The sequence below is a fragment of the Siphateles boraxobius genome, unplaced genomic scaffold (assembly GCF_051911475.1).
Source record: "Siphateles boraxobius isolate OS27281-9 unplaced genomic scaffold, OSU_SipBor_1 13, whole genome shotgun sequence".
Lineage (NCBI taxonomy): Eukaryota > Metazoa > Chordata > Actinopteri > Cypriniformes > Leuciscidae > Siphateles > Siphateles boraxobius.
The window spans coordinates 28,027,839-28,048,462 of record NW_027508733.1 but is presented as its reverse complement, the minus strand read 5'-3'; the positions used below and the strand labels follow the sequence as shown (position 1 = coordinate 28,048,462).

General features: G+C 39.3%; 1 protein-coding gene and 1 long non-coding RNA gene across 17 annotated transcripts in view; both read right to left on the bottom strand.

Moving 5' to 3' along the window:
- Positions 1–681: 681 nt before the first annotated feature.
- On the bottom strand, positions 682–5,351 carry LOC143735632 (uncharacterized). Its single transcript, XR_013203265.1, has 4 exons — positions 4,792–5,351; positions 1,862–2,038; positions 1,159–1,236; positions 682–962 (listed from the first exon to the last, which is right to left on the bottom strand). It is a non-coding gene; the product is annotated as an uncharacterized LOC143735632 (long non-coding RNA).
- Positions 5,352–8,178: 2,827 nt separating this feature from the next.
- add3a (adducin 3 (gamma) a) overlaps positions 8,179–20,624 on the bottom strand; it is a 113,942-nt gene continuing 101,496 nt past the window's right edge. For 8 of the 16 annotated variants that reach the window (XM_077226899.1, XM_077226900.1, XM_077226903.1 and 5 more), the window contains 10 exons: positions 20,388–20,537; positions 20,109–20,252; positions 19,886–19,984; positions 19,262–19,435; positions 18,243–18,494; positions 17,016–17,132; positions 16,545–16,628; positions 15,530–15,653; positions 14,643–14,732; positions 8,179–12,666 (listed from right to left, as the gene is read on the bottom strand). In XM_077226899.1, the coding sequence (XP_077083014.1) occupies positions 12,419–12,666; positions 14,643–14,732; positions 15,530–15,653; positions 16,545–16,628; positions 17,016–17,132; positions 18,243–18,494; positions 19,262–19,435; positions 19,886–19,984; positions 20,109–20,252; positions 20,388–20,537 (1,482 nt within the window). In that variant the 3' untranslated portion in view covers positions 8,179–12,418. The remainder of the gene's footprint in view (positions 12,667–14,642; positions 14,733–15,529; positions 15,654–16,544; positions 16,629–17,015; positions 17,133–18,242; positions 18,495–19,261; positions 19,436–19,885; positions 19,985–20,108; positions 20,253–20,387; positions 20,538–20,624) is intronic. The other 8 variants (XM_077226907.1, XM_077226908.1, XM_077226913.1 and 5 more) reach the window with 1 other exon arrangement.

Genomic DNA, 20,624 nt, shown 5'->3' with positions numbered 1-20,624 from the left:
TTTTTTACAACATTAAATGGTGAGTTCATGACAAACTGTCCAAGATGGCAAAATGAATTTGATGTGGCGAGTTCGATTGGATATACAACCTTTGACACCAACAACAAAAGCAGCATTTTCTCCACCCTTTCAAAAGTGGGCTAAAATTAATAAGCATGATAATACAATTATTTGCATAGGCATTGTTTTTCTGTTCTCAACCTCTTTTCGGGTCGCACAGTTCCAGTTCTGTCATAGACATTTGCTCTCAGCTTCCCAGATTTGTCTCCCAGCAATCTCACATTTTTAACCTCTAGATTTTCAACAACAACAAAAAAAGTCACAAAGATTTCTACCAAATGTTGCTACCAAGATACCGAAGTCAACCAAATGGCAGAGTTATGAAATCAAACTTTTTTTAAATCGAATTATTTTACGATCAAATGATCTGAAATAAACAATGCACAATGACGACTCTGAACTTGTACTGTGTATGTCAAGTATTGTCTCATTTGTGTCTATTTTTATTTTCTCCCAAGGAACTGCAGAAGAAACATCTTGAAAAAAAGTCTCCTGAGCTATGATCTTCGTATCTCTATAAACACAATAATCATGATCTGGGTGACCAGTTTCTTTGCTGCCATCTCGGTCTCGCACATCCACTGTCATATTGTCCCAAGAGGATGGAGGGGGTGTAATAAATACAAAATAAATTTTCATACAGAAAGGATCGTCACAGCTGTGGACTGAGGATAGTTTCTGTTGAAGAGCGATTAGTTGCTTTAGGTCTTTATTGAGCTGGTGTTTTACTGCTCAGTAAGTCATTTTTCTCCATTGCAGTAGGAATTACGGACCCCTGCCCCCTTCCTCAAAGCCGGTTGTGTGTTTATGCAGGGGGTGGTGGAGCCTCATCCCCTGCCCCAGACAATGGGTGCAGATGGCCTTCAGGGTGGGGTGAATGTGGGCTGGGGAAACACAGACATCTGCAAGAAGCAGAGCGAGAGAGTGGCATTTCTTTTTGGAAAGCTAACTGTGTATTTTGGGAATGAGGAATTACCCAAACTAGTTAAGGAGACAGACAGTACTGCATCTGTTAACCAGGAAGGTTACTCAAACAGATACGATGTAGGCGTCACATGTTTCAAATAAAACCAGGACTGTTTTCAATCATTTACTCACCCTCATGTCGTTCCAAATTTGTATGGTTTCTTTTGCCTGAAAGATATATTTTGCAGAATGTCCGAGCTGCTTGTTTCCCTGCAACAAAAGAGTAAACATGTAGGTAGGTATATTTATTTCGTACCCGCAGGTAAATTTGTTTTGCAGATAAAAAGAAGAAGAATTCGGTCATCCAAAAGAAAAAAGAAACGTATGAGACAACAAAAAAACAAAACAAAACAAAAAAACATTTCACATACAAATTTACAAGTAAAACATCATGACAAACTGCACCTTGACACATACATTTCCTCAGTCCATCAAATACTATCAAATACTAAAACATCTCTCTTACTCTTATTATTTAAAATTGTAATTGCCACTGGAACAAAAGTATTTCTGTACCGTCTGGTTTTCCATCTCGAAGCCACAAACCGGCGACCAGATGGAAGTAACTGAAAATCATTCCTTAAAGGATGCAACCGGTCACTCGACAGCATTTGCTTTCCGGTACAGCTGATTTGTATAAATACTTCCTAGGTTCCGTTGATTTACTCCCATTATCTTACTCGCCCACTTAACCATTTGGTTTACTTCTATATTACTTGTATACTTCTACTTCTATGGTTTACTTCTATATTACTTGTGTGCTGTCACTTTAATCTCTATACTGACAATTTGTGGGTGAACCAAGTGTGGCAAACTCAATGTTTTCTGAATTTACCGCCTTTTTCATTATTTCTGGCATATCTGCACCTGCTATACTCTCGGTCTTGAACAACTTGGGTTGTTTTTGTTAAATCAGAGACCACGTGTCCTTGGGGAAGTGGCAAGTCTCGGCTCCTGCTGCAAGTAGGTCAGTGTGGTGCAAGGCTGATATCCACTGCCAAGAAAATCTATCCTGCAAACAAACATGTCAAATCTAGAACTTGACCATTATAATCAGCAAAGCCAAGCACTTGCAGACAGATTTCTTTGTAATGGGAGTTTTCAAATCACGTCTCCCGCTTGTCAATTCATCTGTCACTTCGTAGATGCTGTAGATTAGCAGTCATCTTTGAAAACGGAGAACAAAACTACAAAAGGTAAAGGAAAATATGAGCCAGACTAGGTTAAATAACTAGTTTACTTCAAACAAGGGTTGTTTGTTGAACCAACATGGTTGCTGGATTCTTGCAGGCCCGAGTTGGTCATTAGCTGGTATAAACTGGTCTTTAGTTGGTCAACCAGGCATGTTCCTAAGCCCAGCTTGGTCCCCTGGTATGAGCTGGTTTGTTGATGGTACAAGATTGCCTACCATCACATCACAAACTTGGACCAGCAAGAAACCAACAACTGTACCAGCTCTTAATATCAGGTAGTCGTGTTTACTAAACATAACTGGTTGACCAACTAATGACCAGCTTGGTCCAGCAAATGACCAACATGGACCAGCAAGAATAAGCTATCAGCTTAAAGGACAAGTTCGGTATTTTACACTTAAAGCCCTGTTTTAAGATCGTTTCTGATGAAATAGAACGGTTAAGATTGAAATTTGGACACATGCTGCTGTCCCGAGAATTTTCGGTTTCTTTGTTAGCACCCCCCCAACCCCAAAATGGTTTCATAGGGGCACTGGAAGAATGATTCATAAAACGCATTAAACTTTAGTTTACAAAGATGTGAAACTCACAGAGTGGTCTGGGGTGTTCACTGAAATGCTCACACAAAAATCGCTGCAAAAGATGCTTTGGGGGGTGGGGGGGGTTTGGGGGGGGGGTGGGGGGTGGGTGTGGGGGGGGGGGTGCTACCACAGAAACCTAAAATTCTCGGGACAGCAGCATTTGTCCAAATTTCAATCTTAACCGTTCTATTTCATCAGAAACGATCTTAAAACAGGGCTTTAAGTGTAAAATACCGAACTTGTCCTTTAATATTAATTTTCCAGCATGATTACTGGCTGCCTCCTACTAAAACAACTAATACCAAACAATTTGGGTAGGCTACTCTGTTGGGTGGCTTCTTGATGCCAGTGTAAAATCTGGCTCCTGTGGTAAAAGCATTTGAGAACCACTGCTCTACTGACACAAATACCCAGGTACAGCTCCTAAGAATCCATAGAGATCAGAACACGTTACGTAGTAGCAGAGTCCGGTTACTGATCAATGGTTGTTTTTCCCCCTCCGAGAAACACAATGGCATCTGTGTGACCTACTGCTCGATATAGTTGCCCTGAGACTGATGCATTACACACACAATGGGCTTATCTCACAAGGAGGCCAGTGTGTGTGTGTGTTATGACACAGGGTCGTCCTGGATTAGACGGCCGATCGGTCCCCGTTGTGCACGCTAAGATATCCTGTGAGTTTGCAGGACAGGGTGGCTCTCACAGTATTGCGTTACACGATAGAAACAACCAACAGGTACAAAATGTACGTAAATATGATCTCAATGTTTTCCCTACGCTCCCCTCCCTCACAAGGGAGACATTGCGTGACTCCCTCTTTTTACTTTTCCTGTCACATTCTCGCTTTTCCTGAACTATCCCGGCTGGTGAAGGGAGGAAGAGATAGAGCCGGATATTGGCAGTGTTGTTTGGGTGCCTTAATCCCTTTTTAATATCAGATTTAGGAAGCAGGCTGAGAGGGACTGGTGAAGACGGAGCCAGATCCCAGTGCCGAGTCTTGCTGCAAAGTCATTCTGTATAAACACAATCCCCTTCAGATACTCATAGCGGCCTGTCCTCATTTAGAGGGCTGATGGGAGCGTGTTTATCATCGTACTGCTGACATGGCTTTGTATCTGTTTGGCTTCAATTCAAGAAGCTTCTGTTCTCTCTGAAACAGACTCGGATTGAGGCCAGTTACAGTCTGACAGGGGCTAATTTTAGTCTCGGCTTAAGTGGAATCGCAGTATAATGTACTTTGACTTGCACGCTTTACTTCTAATTATAAAATAAAGCTGTTGTAAAATAGCCATTATGAAGTCGATCAATCTAGTCCTGGCTTCTGTTTGGTCAATGCTAAAACCTACCCAATGCCTTTAGCTGTGACTACAGTGCAGTTTTGCAACCTTTAGTTCATGTCTGTTAGCATTGGAATCCTCTAAATGCTAATTTACTTCAAAAATATTACAACATTAACATTTAGAATGCAAAAATATTTGTTTGCAGTGGGATATACATATTTATAATGCTCTCGAGGACCCTCCTCCGACAGCACCTGCCACTGACTAGCATTAGCAAGTAGCAAATCATGGTTTTGCAGGTGTCATCAAGGTCCTGTTCTCCTTCCTCATCAAAGCCAAGTTGTTTTATTTAGTCATAATCATGATAAAATGTTAATATTTTAAAGTACATACCACATAATGTTCGTTGTGTTTTCAGTCAGCAAGCTACCAAACTAGCCTACAAGCTTAGCATAGCCCTAACTGGTTTTAAAAAGCTAAATTAGCTAGAACAAGATGTTAATATGCTACATTTTTTGAGGAAGGGTGGATAACACCTGTTTGTAATACAAACCAAACCCCCTATTGGTTTTTCTACAAGTTTGTAAACAGGCTAGCTAACCTTTCCTGCTGTTTGGAGAGTCACAGCAACAGGTGCGGTCTCAGGACACCCGTTTCAATGGGACACTTTAATAAGGTTGTCTTTAAAAGTAGCTGAAATGCACCTACTTTCACATGGAGACCTTTAGAGTTTCAGGGTGTATAAGTGTTGTGCCCACGCACATCCATCTCTGTCACTTAAGAAACCTGACCTGGCTCAGGTCAACACAGGAGCGGGAGCTCAGGAGACAATGTGCAGAGCGCAAGGGCTGATCCTGATTAACCCTCTCTGACCTACACTGTCATCCTACACTGTGTGTGTGAGAAAGAGAGAGTGTGAGCCAGGTCACCATGTGCTATTGTCGGTAGGCCAATGCTTAGGGATTGTGTCTATGTGTGTGTGTGTGAGGACCTGCAGTGCCATGGTCTCCATTAAAGGCATTGTCCCTGAGTTGGGACATCCTCCTGCCTCCCTCCACAGTGACCCTGATGACCTCTTTTCAGACTTGGATGGGGTCTGTCTCTCTCTTTCCCTGGCACAGGCGCGGGACGGCTTCTTCCTTGAAGTGGTTGGGGGGACTCATACACCATCTGCTCCAGATGTCTTGCCCATTGGACACCAGTTCACAGTAGGACTCCTTACCCGAGGAAATGATATCAACACAATATCATACCAATAAAGACAAGTGATCTGTTCACAAAGAGCCCATTTTAAGCGGGACATAAAATATACTGTTGTGGACATCCAGACAAATATATATACAGAATATGTATATGTATATATATATATATATATATATATATATAAACATAAACACTATGTATACAATACTCTTAGTTATATTAAATGTCATATTAATTAATTTAATAAATAAAATCACATTTTAAAGATTTAAAAATATGTGATAAATATTTTAAATTGTAAAGTACAATCAACTTGGATGTTTAAGTCATTTCAACTTGAATTACATTTAACTGACTTAAATTTGTCTCCTTTTTTTTATAAGTTATACAAGATTCAGCTTTTTTAAAAAGTCAGTTAAATGTAGTTTAAAATAAAATGACTTAAACATCCAAGTTGACTGTACTTTGAAATTTAATGCAGCAATTTTTTTACAGTGTTACAATGTCAAATATTTATCACTTGTTAAAATATGAATGTGTGATAAATTATTTGTCTCTTTATATATACAAGATTCAGCAATTTTCTTATCAAATATATTCATATTTTAAAATATTTTATGAATACTTAAAATTGTAATATATAATAAAATTAGGTATTTTAGTGTTCTTGTAGTTACTGTAGTAATAACTATAAATTATGCATAATTACATTCAACTAACCCTACACCAAACATAACCCTAGTAAATACATCTAGTTAATTAATATTACTTAGTACTTAAATGTACAAGTACACAGTAACAATGACACCTTAAAATAAAGTGTAACCTAAAATGAATTACACAGAAGAAAAGTATCAGTGGATAATGTATCTGTATGTGTAATCTTACTGATGTGGAATAGAGTATTTTAAACATCAGGATACACCCCATATTCAGCGGCTGAAGGCTCTCTAGCGCAGCTAACTGACAGTGAACTTGGCGAGGCTCATAAAGAACATCGTGTCTCTTGACGGTTCAGTCAGGACTGTCCACGAGCGTGTACGAACAAACTGTTCTGGATTTTCAGGGAGGGTAGGAGTGACGTAGAGCTGAGAACGAAACAGGGAGTCAATGGTCTTTTGCTGAAACACCCCCCCCCCCCCCCCCCTTAAGCTCTCAGTGGCCTGTAGAGGGAGCGCTCCCGTTTTATCCCTATGGCAGGGCATCCATCTGGACTTGAGCAGTTTTATTGCTTTGACACTCACAGCAAGACACCGTCTGGAGACCAGGGGCCCCCATCCTTCTCGCTCTCTTTCTATCTAACACCCCCACTCCAAATTCCTCTCGCTGTGCTCCGGCTTAATGTCGAGATCCTGCAGTCTTTCTACGAGAGCTCATAAACGATACGACCACAAGCCTTCTTCCCCAGCACTGTCCCGTCTCTCCTCTCCAGGGACGCCCGGCTCTGAAAGGCTGTATTGTCTACGGGCTGATGTTTCGGCCCACTGACCAACTTCCCACAGCTCCTGCAGGCATGAGCTCATAGGCCCAGACACACAATGACAATGCAGCTGAGGGACCGAGGAGCCTTTCGTCCCGACAGGAAGGACATTTCCGGGTTTGGGGATTCGCTGTAGCACATGTGGTTAAAAAACTACTGCTTATATGGAAATGTTTACTTGGAATTGCATTTGAATGCTGCTCTTGTCAACATGTTTATTTAGGACATATACGATATGATCAGTAGGCTATTCTATGGAAAATGTAAAAATGAAAAAGGTAATAGCGACTATTTATTTCACAATTGCGAGATGCAAACACTCAATTCTGGAAATGGATCGTGAAGCAAAGAGGACACTGACAACGCGCCGACAGACAGGACTTTGATATAAAAAAGTCTCAGCTTTCAAGTTGTCATTTAAGAAATTCAAACAATAAATACCGTTTTGCGATTCTTTATTGTATGGTGACATATCGCTGTAAAACCTCATGAAGCGGACGGTCTTGTGAACCGATCATCTCTTCCTAAGAGTTCATTTAGCACCAGATAAATATAAATGAACATCAGAAGGAATGTTGTTTCAAACTCAGAAAGACCTCAGTAGGCCTACACTAATAGTTATTTATATTTTTTAGCAACTGAGTTTATATCTTGCTATTCTGACTTTCTCGCAATTGAGTCTCACAATTCTGAATTTTCTTCATATTTGTGAGTTAATATCTCGCAATCATGACTTTTCTTGCAATTGCCATTTAATCTCACTATTCTGACTTTTCTCCTGGAAATTATGAGTTTATGTCTCGAATTAAGTTTCTCACAATTCTGACTCTCGCAATTGCAAGTTTATATCTCACAATCCTGACTTTTTTCTTGCAATTGTAAGTTTCTCACAAATCTGACTTCACAATTGCGTTTCTCAAAATTCAGACTTTTTCTTGCAATTCTGACTTTTCCCCTTACAATTGTGAGTTTATATCTCGCAATTTGGACTTCCTCACAATTGCAAGTTTAGATCTTGCAATTCGGACTTTCTCACAGGTTGCGAATTTGTATCTTGTTTATAACTGGTTGTAACTATTTATATCGCATTTCTGAAAAAAAATTGGGAGATGTAAACTTACAATTGTGAGATAACTTTTTTTTATTCTGTAGTGGAAACAAGCTTCCATAGAATTCAGTGCTTGGAAATGGTGCAAAATAAACACTGACCAAGTGCCAATGGGAAGTAAATATTGGTTTTAGGAGAGTAATCAAACCCACCAGTTAACTGGAAATTTAATTAGGACCTGCATCTCGCACATCTAATGACTTTCACCATCTTAGAATAGAATTTTATGTCATACATGTCAATGGTTTGTAAACATTTTAAAGCAGGGATTAAAATATGAGCACAATAAAAATCACAGGGCCACTTTGTTTCATTTCTATTTAATCTTGATGCTTCATATACAACCAAAACATCTTCAAAACATTCATCTGAACGGGCAAAATAATCACAAGTCCGATAATAGTTGGGTCACCATAGAGGTTAATCTGAACAGTTTCACTATGCATAGGTCTGACCCGAGATCAGCATTATTCTACGGCTCTACAGAGCTGAGAGTAAAATGAGTCGATTGAGGATCATCAAATTAGATGTGCAGGGAAAATGAAAGCAAATGAGCCATGCGAGACTACTGATCTACAATCAGCTTTTCCTGACTTGATTCTGACCGCTTAGTTTGCTAAAACAGCAAAACTGACCCACAATCAGCATGTTTGCCACCAACTCTGTCGCCCACTGTTTAACTAACGCATACAGCCTCAATAAGTTTGTTGCATATTTCAGTTGTTCCATTCATGGGAAAGACACAGAAAGGCACAACAGCACGAACACAATAGTGAAGCGCCTGCTTTTTAAACGAACAGTCTGTTGCTTGTGCAAAAGGAATCCGATGCATATTCAGTCCACGAGAGGTCAAGGTGAAGAATAGACTGCATTTTTCAAACTCTGAGCATTACATGTTAATATATGGTTGTTAAAAATTCAACATATTCCTGTCTGCCTGTGAAGTAAAGGCATTATTTTTTGCTGTGAAGAGAAAGAATTGACTGTAGTCTTTGGTAGTTTTTCGGTGCATATTTGTGTTAGAAGCATAGCGGGACTCTTCAATTTAAAGTGCTTCATACAGAAATGCAAAGGGAAAGCGAGGCCTCATTATTACATGAGAATGTGTTTGTCATACATGAGACTTTGAGAAACAGGGTTTGCTGTGTCAGAGATCCCAGAACTGAAAGTGAGAAAAGCACAGTGATAATTTGGTGCACATCCTGTTTGTTTACACATCATGGTCAAACCACGTTTTTAAGAACGAACATCTTGTCATCATATATAATTACCCTCACGTCATCGCAAACTTGTACGATTATGTGGAAAACAAAACAAGCTCCTACTTCCATTCCAAGCTCACACTTTTTTGGAAGTTTTTACAAACCGAGAGGTGAGTCTATACGTTTTCAAGTGCTAATAAACAGCATGCATGACATATCACTCTCGAACACCATTCATTCTTTCTCTGCTGTATAGTCAAATTTGCAGCGATCGGCTATAAGATACACAAAAATCAATGATGTCAATGACATCAATCTTGGTGCTCCAATTTTTGGATACCAATGAGATCCGAAAGCTATTGTATGAATTTAGAAGACTGGCAACTATATAACGGTATTGGCGATAACAGTAATATTGTCAACTGCACAGTTTTTTCTATGTAAAGACGCACTAGACTGACGCATTTGATCGCTGTATTTAGCAGTATCTCGTGCATGACGCACCATTCTCAAAATACAGGATTCAAGTTAAAAGTAGTTCAACCTTTAAAAGATGCATCTCTAGAGCTTTACTTGTTGTTGTTTTTTTTTTCATACCACTGCCCTGCATCTTGTGTTTTTAAGCGCAAAAAGACGTTTGGTGTGAATGGCCACTTATGGTTAAAAACTCTCTGCTTCCATACACTCGTATTTTGAGTTCGATTCATGATAAATTATAGCACACCCCTCTTTTTTTTTTTAGATACCACAATATAGAATACCACAATAATCGTGCAGTGAAAATGTGATATTGTGTCAACCATACTAATACTGACCACTTCTGCCAGTATATGCTCTCATTGCATGCAGACGAGAGAAAACATTTCTCATTTCATGTCCCAGAAAACAACATCTGGGATTCGGAAATGACACGAGGGGCAAGTAAACGATTTTCTGAGGTAAACTAACCTTTGAAGTCAAATGTTCCCATTTAGTTAGATGTAAACATTTGCATTTCATAACTGTGAAATGGTTGCATATGAAGAACTGAGAATTGCAATGAATGATGTAAACAGATGTTAAAAATATTGAGTGAAATGTAGCATGGTTCCGTCCCCCACAGACTCTGAGTGCAGTGTTTGCTTCTTAAAATAGTTTATTTGTGAATTTACACTGATTAGCAATACATCTAAAAGCAAGTCTGTTAGATAACCATTTATATACGATTTCACAGGGAGTCTTGGCTCAAACTCGCGTGCCAAAGCAGACTCTGAACCAGAGACTACAACAGAGAGGCATTAGTAAAACAAGGTGCAAAAAGGGAAGAAAAAAAAAAATGCTACAAAAATCTAAATAAAAAAACGAGAATGTGATGCACCTTCCAGTTAACGCTTGTAGGGTATGAGCTACACTTCCTGAAAGCAAAAACAATGGAAACTGAAGCAAAAAGAGCCAAAACCAAAATAAGGAAAACGGCAAGAAAATTTAAAAGCAAGAAAATGAGTTCATCTCCCGAGTTGTCGCTCTAAACTCACACCCGGTGCAGCTTTAAATGTGTTTCAATCCACGTCTGGCCCGCATTCAAAACCACATGCTATTCACACAGCTTAGAAGTGTCTGTCTCTCTCTCTCTCTCTGTGCCCAAGCCAGTACTTCACATTGCCCACTGGGATATATATCTTTCTCTTTCTCAGTGGTTTCGCCTTCCCCCTACGGGACGCATGATGACCACATTCGGGCATAACGGGGTTCAAACTGAGGTCAACCTGCTAATCTTAAGCATAAGAGATTAGCTTTTGGCGAAACTCGGTACATTCTGTCCACATTGTGGTGTCTCATGGGACAGGGGCGCTTCAAAACAAGCCAAACAAGCAACCTCTGAACTCACGGCTTACATCTGGCGGAGGGAAGATGAGCAAATCAATCCAGTTTCAGACAAAAAAAACACACTGTACAATGCCGTTTCTCAGGATATCATATTAACACTGATGCTTTGGAGACTTTTAAGCCTGTTGGATGGTGATGACTGTCATAAGGTGGCATAATGAATGATGTCGTCATCCGGAGCACTATAAAGGCCCAGAATGAGCCTCCGTGATGGAGTTAAATGTCTAACGTGATGGGAATCAATCACAGTAAATAGATTTGAAACCAGCGTAGACCCAGTGAGAGCCATTAGGCCTGTACTTTGCTTTGGGACAGAGACATTTGTTCAAAAATACAGTTTACAAATATATATTGTTTCTTATATGTTAACAAGTTTCCCTTCTCCACCCTTTTTCAAGACATTTCTCATGTTTTCGTATCGCGCCTCTTTCACTCTTTCGATTGCCAAGTTCACCCAGACACATTTTGTTATATACACCACATTTAAAAGTGCAGCACAAAAATATCATATATATTTATATATCATTAACATCACTCCAGTTTTCATATATTTTCGTTACACGTGTTTAGTAATCTGAGCTATAACACGACTGAGAAGAAGTCAGGCACCGCTACATTATCAGCCATATAAATTCAGGCTAGCAAAACATGCTTCAAGATTTTGTTTTTACGTTGTTAAAGTATAGAAACGAGTACAAAACTGAATGGATAAAACCTAAATTGTTTCAATAATAATAAAAAAAAGCTAAAATATTTAATTAGAGATAAAGAGTGGATGTTCACTAAAACGTGATTGCTCTGCTTTTTATGCTATTAAACCTTTTCGTTTGGCAAAGAACAGTACGGAGAGGAGGCTGGAGCGGCTCTACACAGGATCATCACACGCGCTGCTCAATTTCACACCGACAATCACAGCTAAGAGGAAGCAAATAAAACAAACCCTGTTAAAATAACCCCAGAACGGTTTCCAGTGTGATTCCCGTCTCCTGTGTAGTGTAACCAATTACGCCCACCGTCCACCTACAGCTGGAGAAACAACGCAAGCAGAACTGACACCATGAGGGATGACGTGGCGGATAGAAAAGGGGCTCATAAAAGGTCTGTATGAGAATCTAATAAACATACAATATGAATAAAACAAAAAAACAATGCAGTATGGGCTCATCATCGAGATAAAATCATTAGGAAACTGTGTACAGAAACATGTTCAGTCCATCAGGTGAGAGAAGCCAGTTTCCCAGGAGTTTCCCTCGCTTCTCTTCCTGTATAAAACTCATCTTATGATCACGTGATGGTGGCACATCTCTGAAAAACGGATGTTACTCCATCTATTCACCGACTCCCAATATAACGTGCCATGTTCTTGTCATACATAACCTTAACAAAAACAAACTCAAAAACATAAAACGACAAACAGAAAGACAGACAAAGTGGGCATGGAGCCTCTCTCTCTCTCTCTCTCTCTCTCTCTCTCCTCTAGGCTTCCACTTTCTCTTTCTTCTTGTTCTTCTTCAGGAAGGACGGGGTTCTGAACTTCTTCTTCTTCTTGTTGGGTGATTTGGAGGGCGAGCTCTCGGGCGTCAGAGCCTCCTCGATCTTCTCTCCCGAGCGCACCTCGATCTCCACGCTCTCCACGCTGGTGGTCAGCTGACTCACGCGCTTGATGAGCTCGTCCTCGTCGCCGTGCCCGTCTTTACCGTTCAGAATCACGCCGGTGTGGTTCTCTGCAACAACACAAATAATCAATCAACACTGCCCAACCATAACAACAGCTGTATGAATACGTTTTATTGTATTTGTCAGAAGAATTGTTTGTGGTGGTTATTTTTTTACTGTTTTATTAATGACACCAAACTAATTATTAGAAAAATAATCTAATCTTCAAGTTGCTGTATATTGACACTTGGCAACCATAAACAGCCAAATGTTGTGCTAATGAGTTATTTATTTGCCCAAAGATATGTTTGTTTTGTATATTGTATTAATACATTTAATTATTAGTACAATTATGAATTAATAATAATGGGTGCTAATGAATTTCATCTTATTTGCTGGAAGATTTGATTGAGGAGGTGGTTATGAATTATTGCACTAATAAATTCTAAACTAATTAGAAGAAAAAACAAAAATATGAATCATATAATATTGAATTATTAAATTAAGCTAAAATGTTGCTTAGCAACAAACAATGCTAATGAATTATTTTATACGCCAGAAGAAATAAGTTTTTATCGTTTTCATTTATTTTTAAAATGTTATATATATATATATTAAAAAAAGTACGTTTGATATTAAGTTGCAATATTTCCTGAGAAAAAAAAGGCAACATCTGCATTAATCAATTTTATTTTATTTCATTTCCGTGAAGTATTGTTAATGGTGGTGGAATATTTATTTAATTATTAATAAATTATAATATCAATAAACTAATTAGCAGAAAAAATTATTAATACGATTATTTAAAATTGTTTAATAAATAACAATGTTGCTTGGAAACCATAAACCTATAGTTTAAAACAAATGTTTGCGATTATCATTTGTTCCATCAACTAACTGCTTTATTTTGCTTTAAATTGAGGTAACGGAATGGTATTTCCGTTTAACTTTAGGCGATTACTGCACAATTTATAAAAAGTCTTATGAATATTTAATAAAAAGCTTTTTGACTATCAGATTCCAGTCTACATTAGTAATACCTAAGGTTACAGAAGTTAAATGTTGCTCATCATTGCAAGAAACTCCTGGCTGGAGTGTGACCTATACTTCAGATAAACATGTTGAAAGCGTCCTCTATTGTTTATCATCAGCGGTCGTGTAATGCGTCTGGTTGGGTAACCAGCGAGTTTGATGCAACTGGTTCAGAGAGACTAGGGCAAACGCATCCTGTTTCTCCACCTCACACGACACTTTATCCCCGTGTGTGTGAACGCATAGCAGGATTTCTTTCATTTATGTAAGGCTTCATCTTCAGTTTACATAAGGGTCTCTACTTCTTTCAGACGACTTATATTTACTCTTCAATAATAGAAAACGTGTCTTGCTTGTTTTCACAGAAGAGAAGGTAACGTCCTGCAACATCCTGCCAGAACCTTTTGCAACACCCATTTTAACATGTTGCAAAAATATTTAAAACAAACAGGACAGTTAATTTCGAAACTACGATTCGGTGTAATTTTAGCATTATTCATATACTATTATAGTATTTATTAATATTGGAATTCTTCATGTTCAGTTTCAGTAATTCAATGTGCTTTTGCCACTTTTTATTCGCTTTTTAATTATTCCTATTTAGCTTTAATACATTTTTATAGGCCTACTTCATTTTACACTTCATAATTAATTCCAGTCCTTTAACTTAAACTTGTTTATTTCAGTACAGTTTCAAACGCAACTTTTTCATGTAATATTTATATTTAATTTCAGCTTCAACTATTAGAAATGACTGAAAACTAAAAATTTTATAGCTTTACTTAACAACGACACTGATGTGCACAAACAATCCAGCAAAGAAAGCAATCCAGACTAAACTATGAAAATGAACCACTATTAAATTAGTCATAATCTGCATGTTACAATATAATGGATCTCACCGCCTGTTTCTCGTTGTTACCAGCTACCCTGGTCAACAACTGCTGCTAACACTGACGTGATATTCTCACAAATGCTGTGCGAGACAGCCGGCTCTTTCAGGGCGTTATACCTTCTTTAGCTGGAGTGTTGTGAGGAGACTGAGTTTGGGACACTGACTGAGAGAGTGTGGAAGCGTCGTCTGACGTGAGCTGCTCTTCATCTGCAGAGTGAGTTGGTTAGTGAACACACAGTCAGGCAAGGAGACGCACAGTTAGAGAAGTAGACGGGTTAGCATGCAAGGACATTGTCACAGCTGTAAAACACTCATCTTGGCGGGATGTTTTCTTCATGTTAGTTCTGTGTAAGTCACACGGTCGTGATTTTTAGCTATAAGGGGCAGTGAGTTCCAACATTAGCATTGGCAGGGTCATTTAAGTGACATGGGGAACAGGAAGTGAGGTGCTCTTAAAAGAAAAGGTGTCATGCATCTCAGCAGTCTTTATTCATTTGCACCAGTTTGGAAGGTAATGTTCAAAATTGATCAATTAATTGATCAAAAATATGGTAAAAACAGTAATATTGTGAAATATTATCACAGTTAAAAATAACTGATCACAGAAATTATATTTTACAATATATTCACATAGAAAACAAAGCTGAATTTTCAGGATCTTTAGTCCAGTCTTCAGTGTCACATGATCCTTCAGAAATCATTCTGATATGATGATTTTATGCACAAGAAACATTTCTCATTATTATTATTATCAAAGTTGAAAACAGTTGTCAAATTTTATTTTCAAGATTCTTTGATGAATAGAAAGTTCAAAAGAACAGCATTTTACTTGAAATAAAAATCTTTTGTAACATTATAAATGTCTTTACGGTCAATTCACTTTTTTGAATCAATTTAATTGAATTCAATTGAATCAACTTTTTTGGCCTCACTTTTGATCAATTTGATGCATCTTTGCAGAACAAAAAGTGTTAATTTGTAGTGTAAGGTGGGGCATGTTTTACCATCTAATCCGAGGTGCTGTCGTTCTACTCTCTTCTGGTAGTCGTTCATCTCTTTCTCGATCTGGTCGCTGAAGGGGTTTGGAGGAAGAGGGACCATTTGTTCCTCGCAATCACCCATGTACGGCTGCGTGGGCAGAGCAGAGAACACGAAAATAAGCCACTAGAATGGCACCTCGGTTATGAAATGAGTCATAAAGAGGACAAAACGTCTCAAACACACAGACCATCAGGTATGTTAATCATTGAGCATTCAAAAGCAAAGTGACACAAATCCTCTAATATAAAAAACAACAAAAAATGAAGTAGGAACACTGCAAATCCAAAACTACAAATATAACAGTGAACACACGCAGACATTTCAAAACTCAAAATCGTGATTGTTTTCAACATAACGACAAACAAAACACCCTGGGATTTTACCTTAACTGTCGAATGTCCCTTAAAGAGAAAAACAGAGCTTCATAAGACCCTGCTTTAAAGGGTAACTAAACACTAAAACAACTTTTTTTTGTTAATGATCTGTTAGAATGGAGCTTCATAAATGCTGTTCATTGATTCCAGTAAATCTTTTGACATTTGGGTTTAAAGTGTTTTAATTCTACAATATATGGTATAAAACGTTCTGAGTGCTGCCCTCTTCAGGTTGAACGGTGGCTACTGCAGTTGTATTTTCCTATTGAATGTTTGCGGTGGTTTGTGACGCAGCGGTTGTTGGTGACTTAGGCAGGTTCCATACAAAGAGATGCATCTCAGGTGCACGCCCCCTTCCGCTGGGCTCTGCCCACTTTTCCAGCATTTTTCAAATATTGCCAGTGGGTGGAGTCCAGGGGTTTAGTTACCCTTTAAAATATCCTTTGCCCCACATGCTGATGCTAATTTCACCAACACAACTGACACACAAGCTCACACTGTTCATCTGTCTCTGAGAGGATCTGGCGCCACCTAGTGACGCAGATGTCTGTGATCCTGTTCAGGATTCTCACATGGTTTATGATAATGCCGTTCTGACACTCACCGGCGGTCTTTCCACCACAATCCCTGCCAGCCGCTGTGACTGCGGTCCTGCTGTCATCATATCAAACCGGTTCTGTTCGCGAATCTGAAAAGATCACAGGAAAGCGGTTTAAGAGAAATGGTCAATAAGAGTCTGATGCGTTTCCAGTTTTTAGCTTTGTAAATCTATTATATCTAGCAAAATGCATATTTCTATTTTTTAAATTGTTAATGTACGTTTATAACATTAAACCTGTGTTATATTACCTTGACATACAGCTAGTTAGTGCTGCTGTGCGTTTCTAATACAAGCTGAGGGACATCTTTCTCTCTTCTGACAAACGATCTATCTTGCATTATTTTTTTCTTCAAGTCATTGAAACACATTCATGGAATGCAAAAATTACATTTGTTGTAGTTTTCGACCCCTACAATGGAAGTTTGCCTACCTGTGATGACAATGATAAACCGTCTGACCGCACACACAACTCACCTTATTTCTCTTTTGCAGAACTTCACTGGGGTTTGTGTTCAGAGGAACAAACTGGTTGGGATCTTCAATGCGGATCGGAGTCCCGCTGGTGTTACCGCCATCATCTGACTTCATCCACTGCAGAGATCGAGTAAAAGAAAGAGATTTAGGACAGAATTCAAGAAAACAAATGCAGACTGAGATTTGTTTAGAAAGATAAAGCCCTCTGTGGTCACTCAGAGTCGACGTAAAGTCTAGGGCAAAAGAGTTGCAACCAAAATTTCTCTCAAGCAGGGGCGGCACTAGGGCTGGGCTAAGGGGGCTTAAGCCCCGAATGTTTTAACAAAAGCCCTGGATATTTTGTTACCTTGTCTTTCTCATAGAGCAAAACAATTAATCAGAAAAACAAATGTGAATCAGATTACAGCTGCCGCAATTACCTAATCATGAAAAGTGCATATTACAGATTTATTTATATTTTTCCCTTTGCATTAAAGGTACTTACAACGTGCTTTTGCAGCGTTGAGCATTGTGGCCAATTACAGGCATGTGTGTTGAATGCATCGGCCAATCAGAGGCGTTTAAATTATTTGCTTTTTTAAAATAAAATTTTGCCTTTTTAATTGAAAATATGCAATAATTTCCTTGATTCATGTAGAGAGAATATATGCATACTTAAAAATAAAATATTATTTGCAAATAGTTAAAATTATTTCACTAATACAATAAGCCTTTCTTTTTCATTATTCCCTTAAATTAATTTTAATTAATTAATTCCTTTAAATAAAAATGCCCAATTTCAGTTTGGGCTAAAGCCCGAATCTCCACTGACCTTAAAACCGCCCCTACAAATTTTTGCCATGAAATCATTTGCACAAAAGTATACTTCTGAGCTAGATCTAGACTTTTTAGCTACGGTTGACATTTTGCTCTTGGTGAGTATGCAGCCAAAGTTGTAATACTAAAGCCTCGACCACTAGAGGTCAGTAGGGAACTGTGTTCATTTGGAATCAGCGTTGAAGACAGTGGCGTCATCCAGACGGCTGACAGAAGTTATGAGGCTTCAAAGTTTATCTGTGATGACAATAAAAATATGAGTTTCATCTGCAGCTAGACTGTCAGGTATGCCCAGGAAATAACCACATTCTTGCTCTTCCACAAAAAACACCTGAGGACTTTCTGCTTAGCATGCAAGGCTTTCAAAAACAAGATCTCAGAGCACCATGACATACATGACCTGAGCCTCACCATGGTCTTGGTGCGTCCGTTCTCCTCGCTAGCCCCGTCCGACACGTTCACCTTCATGTAGCAGTTGGGTGAATTGAGCCAGCGTGTTTTCTCTCTCTGCTGTCGCTGCTGCAGCAACTTCATAGGGAAACGTGGAGTGTCGTCGTCATCGAACATGAATGCCGTCACGGTCGCGGGAATCTCCACTTCGCTCTTGTGCCGCGGCTTCTCCCGCACGATGGGGTGCCGGTACGTGTAGCCTGTCCTGTAACCCTGAAAGTAAATGTATTACATTAAATAAAAAGAACTAGATATGATATAAGGATGAGACCTATTCTTAAATAATTCGATTGCCAACGAATCAAAGGCCTTTTATGAATGAGCTTCAACCCTTTGAATAGGTTTATATAATGAGCCACTGCAGAAGGTGCACGAAAAGTCGACTACAAAAGACACAGTCTTTAAGGTACATCTGTAACCATATCCTGAAACTCTCCAGCATAAGTGGGAAAAACATATCGCTTCACTGGAAGCGGGTAATGGTGGCTCACTGAGCGACGCACCATATCATTATCATCTTCCACATCACTCCATTCTTCTGCCTCGGCTGAGAAAACACTTTCCACATGCCGGCATTCTTCCCTATCTCACACGGACAGAGAGAAAACAGCGCAGTCTGCACAGCTGGAGAAAGACATGGACAGAAAGAAGAGAAAAGAGTTGTGGCAGGAGTGCTTTTCAACTCCAGTTTGTCTCTCTCTTTACGTTGGTTATCCGTTTGTCTGCCTAATAGGAGAGGAAGGAGAGCAGGGAAAGAAATAGGCTAAAAGAAGTGATTTTCCAGTCTCTCCCCTGTGATTATTCCTCTCAAACACAGTTGGACTAGTAGTAGGTAGTCATTTAGCGAACGCTTTTGGCTGTTTTCACACTTGGCACGATCAATGAGCCAAAGCAGAGTTCAAATCCGGTTTCTGTATCACACTGGGAGATGATTGGCACAGAGCTCATTGCAACCCTATTTGAGTCTCACACAAACATACCAGATTGTCCAGCATTCTCATGAGCGACTCGAACTCCAGCTCTCCCATCCTCCACTTGTGCTGAGAGCCGAAGTTGACCCCGGCTTCTGCCACCCCCTGTGTACGAGGTTTAAACTTCTCCAGATCCAACACGATCAGGTTCTCCACTCCTCCAGCGCAGGAGAACGCATTCACCTAGAGAGACAGAACCACGTCAGACATCTACGGCACAAAACGCCAGTTTTAGTTCCTTTTGCAGAAATGAAGCGCAGTTTAACATTTATCCCATCATTTACTCGCACTCAAGCTATCCTAGTTGTATGTGACTTTCTTCTTTCAGCCAAAATAAATTGTAGTAATATTAAAAAATATCTTGGCTCTTCCAAGCTTTATAATGGGAGTTAATGGTAACTTGGATTTTGAAGCCCAAAAAAGCGCATCCATCCATCATAAAAGTAATCCATACAAGTCCAGGGGGTTAATTAAGGCCTCCTGAAGTGAAGTGATGGCTTTTTGAACCACAGCTACCAAAATTTGGTTAAAGAGCACTTAACGTTCTTTTCACCATGTGTATTTGTGCATGTTATGAAAACACCGCCCAAAACCATTTTAAAAATGCATTACCCAGCATTATGAGCATTTTACCTGAATTTCACAGGCAAATTGAGCATTGTAAATGTAGTGAAAGGCCTCTTCAATGGTTTCCCCGAGAGCTACAACCCCATGATTCCTTAAAACCAACACCTGCAACACACACATACACAGATCTGAGAAAAATTGTTTGCACATTTACAAACATACTGCATTTTTCGCTTTCATACTCACTTTCATCAAACAACAGCTCATGAAATGTGGCAAGGTTGTTTACCTTCGTTGACGGTCCTAGGGCTTTCTGAAGCTCCAGGCGCTCATCCGGCTCATCTAGACTGCCTTGGTAGTTGTAGTAGGCAATGTCACCAAGGATCAGAGACTCCTGAGAGATGGGCAGCAGGCCACACTTCATAGACGACACCTGACATAACAGAAGAGATTCATGCAAGTCAAGGCGATTTCAAATAAAAAGTCATAATTTCTTTGAAATAAACTACTCTTTTTTTTGTGATAGTGCATGTGAAGCTGAAGCTGGTGTAACTGGGCTGACACTTACAGCAGCAGTGGCAGGTGTGCGTATGTGAATGATGCAGCGCACGTCGGGTCTCATGGAGTATATGGCGGCGTGAGGGCTGAAGCCGGCCGGGTCGATCTGCAGGTTGGTGGAGCCCTGATCGATCACGTCACCGAGAATGTTCACCTTTACCTGGAGAACGAAATAAACGCATAATGTGGAATATAATGTACTTTATGATCACTTAACACAAACAGCGGTGAGGCTAAAACAGATGTA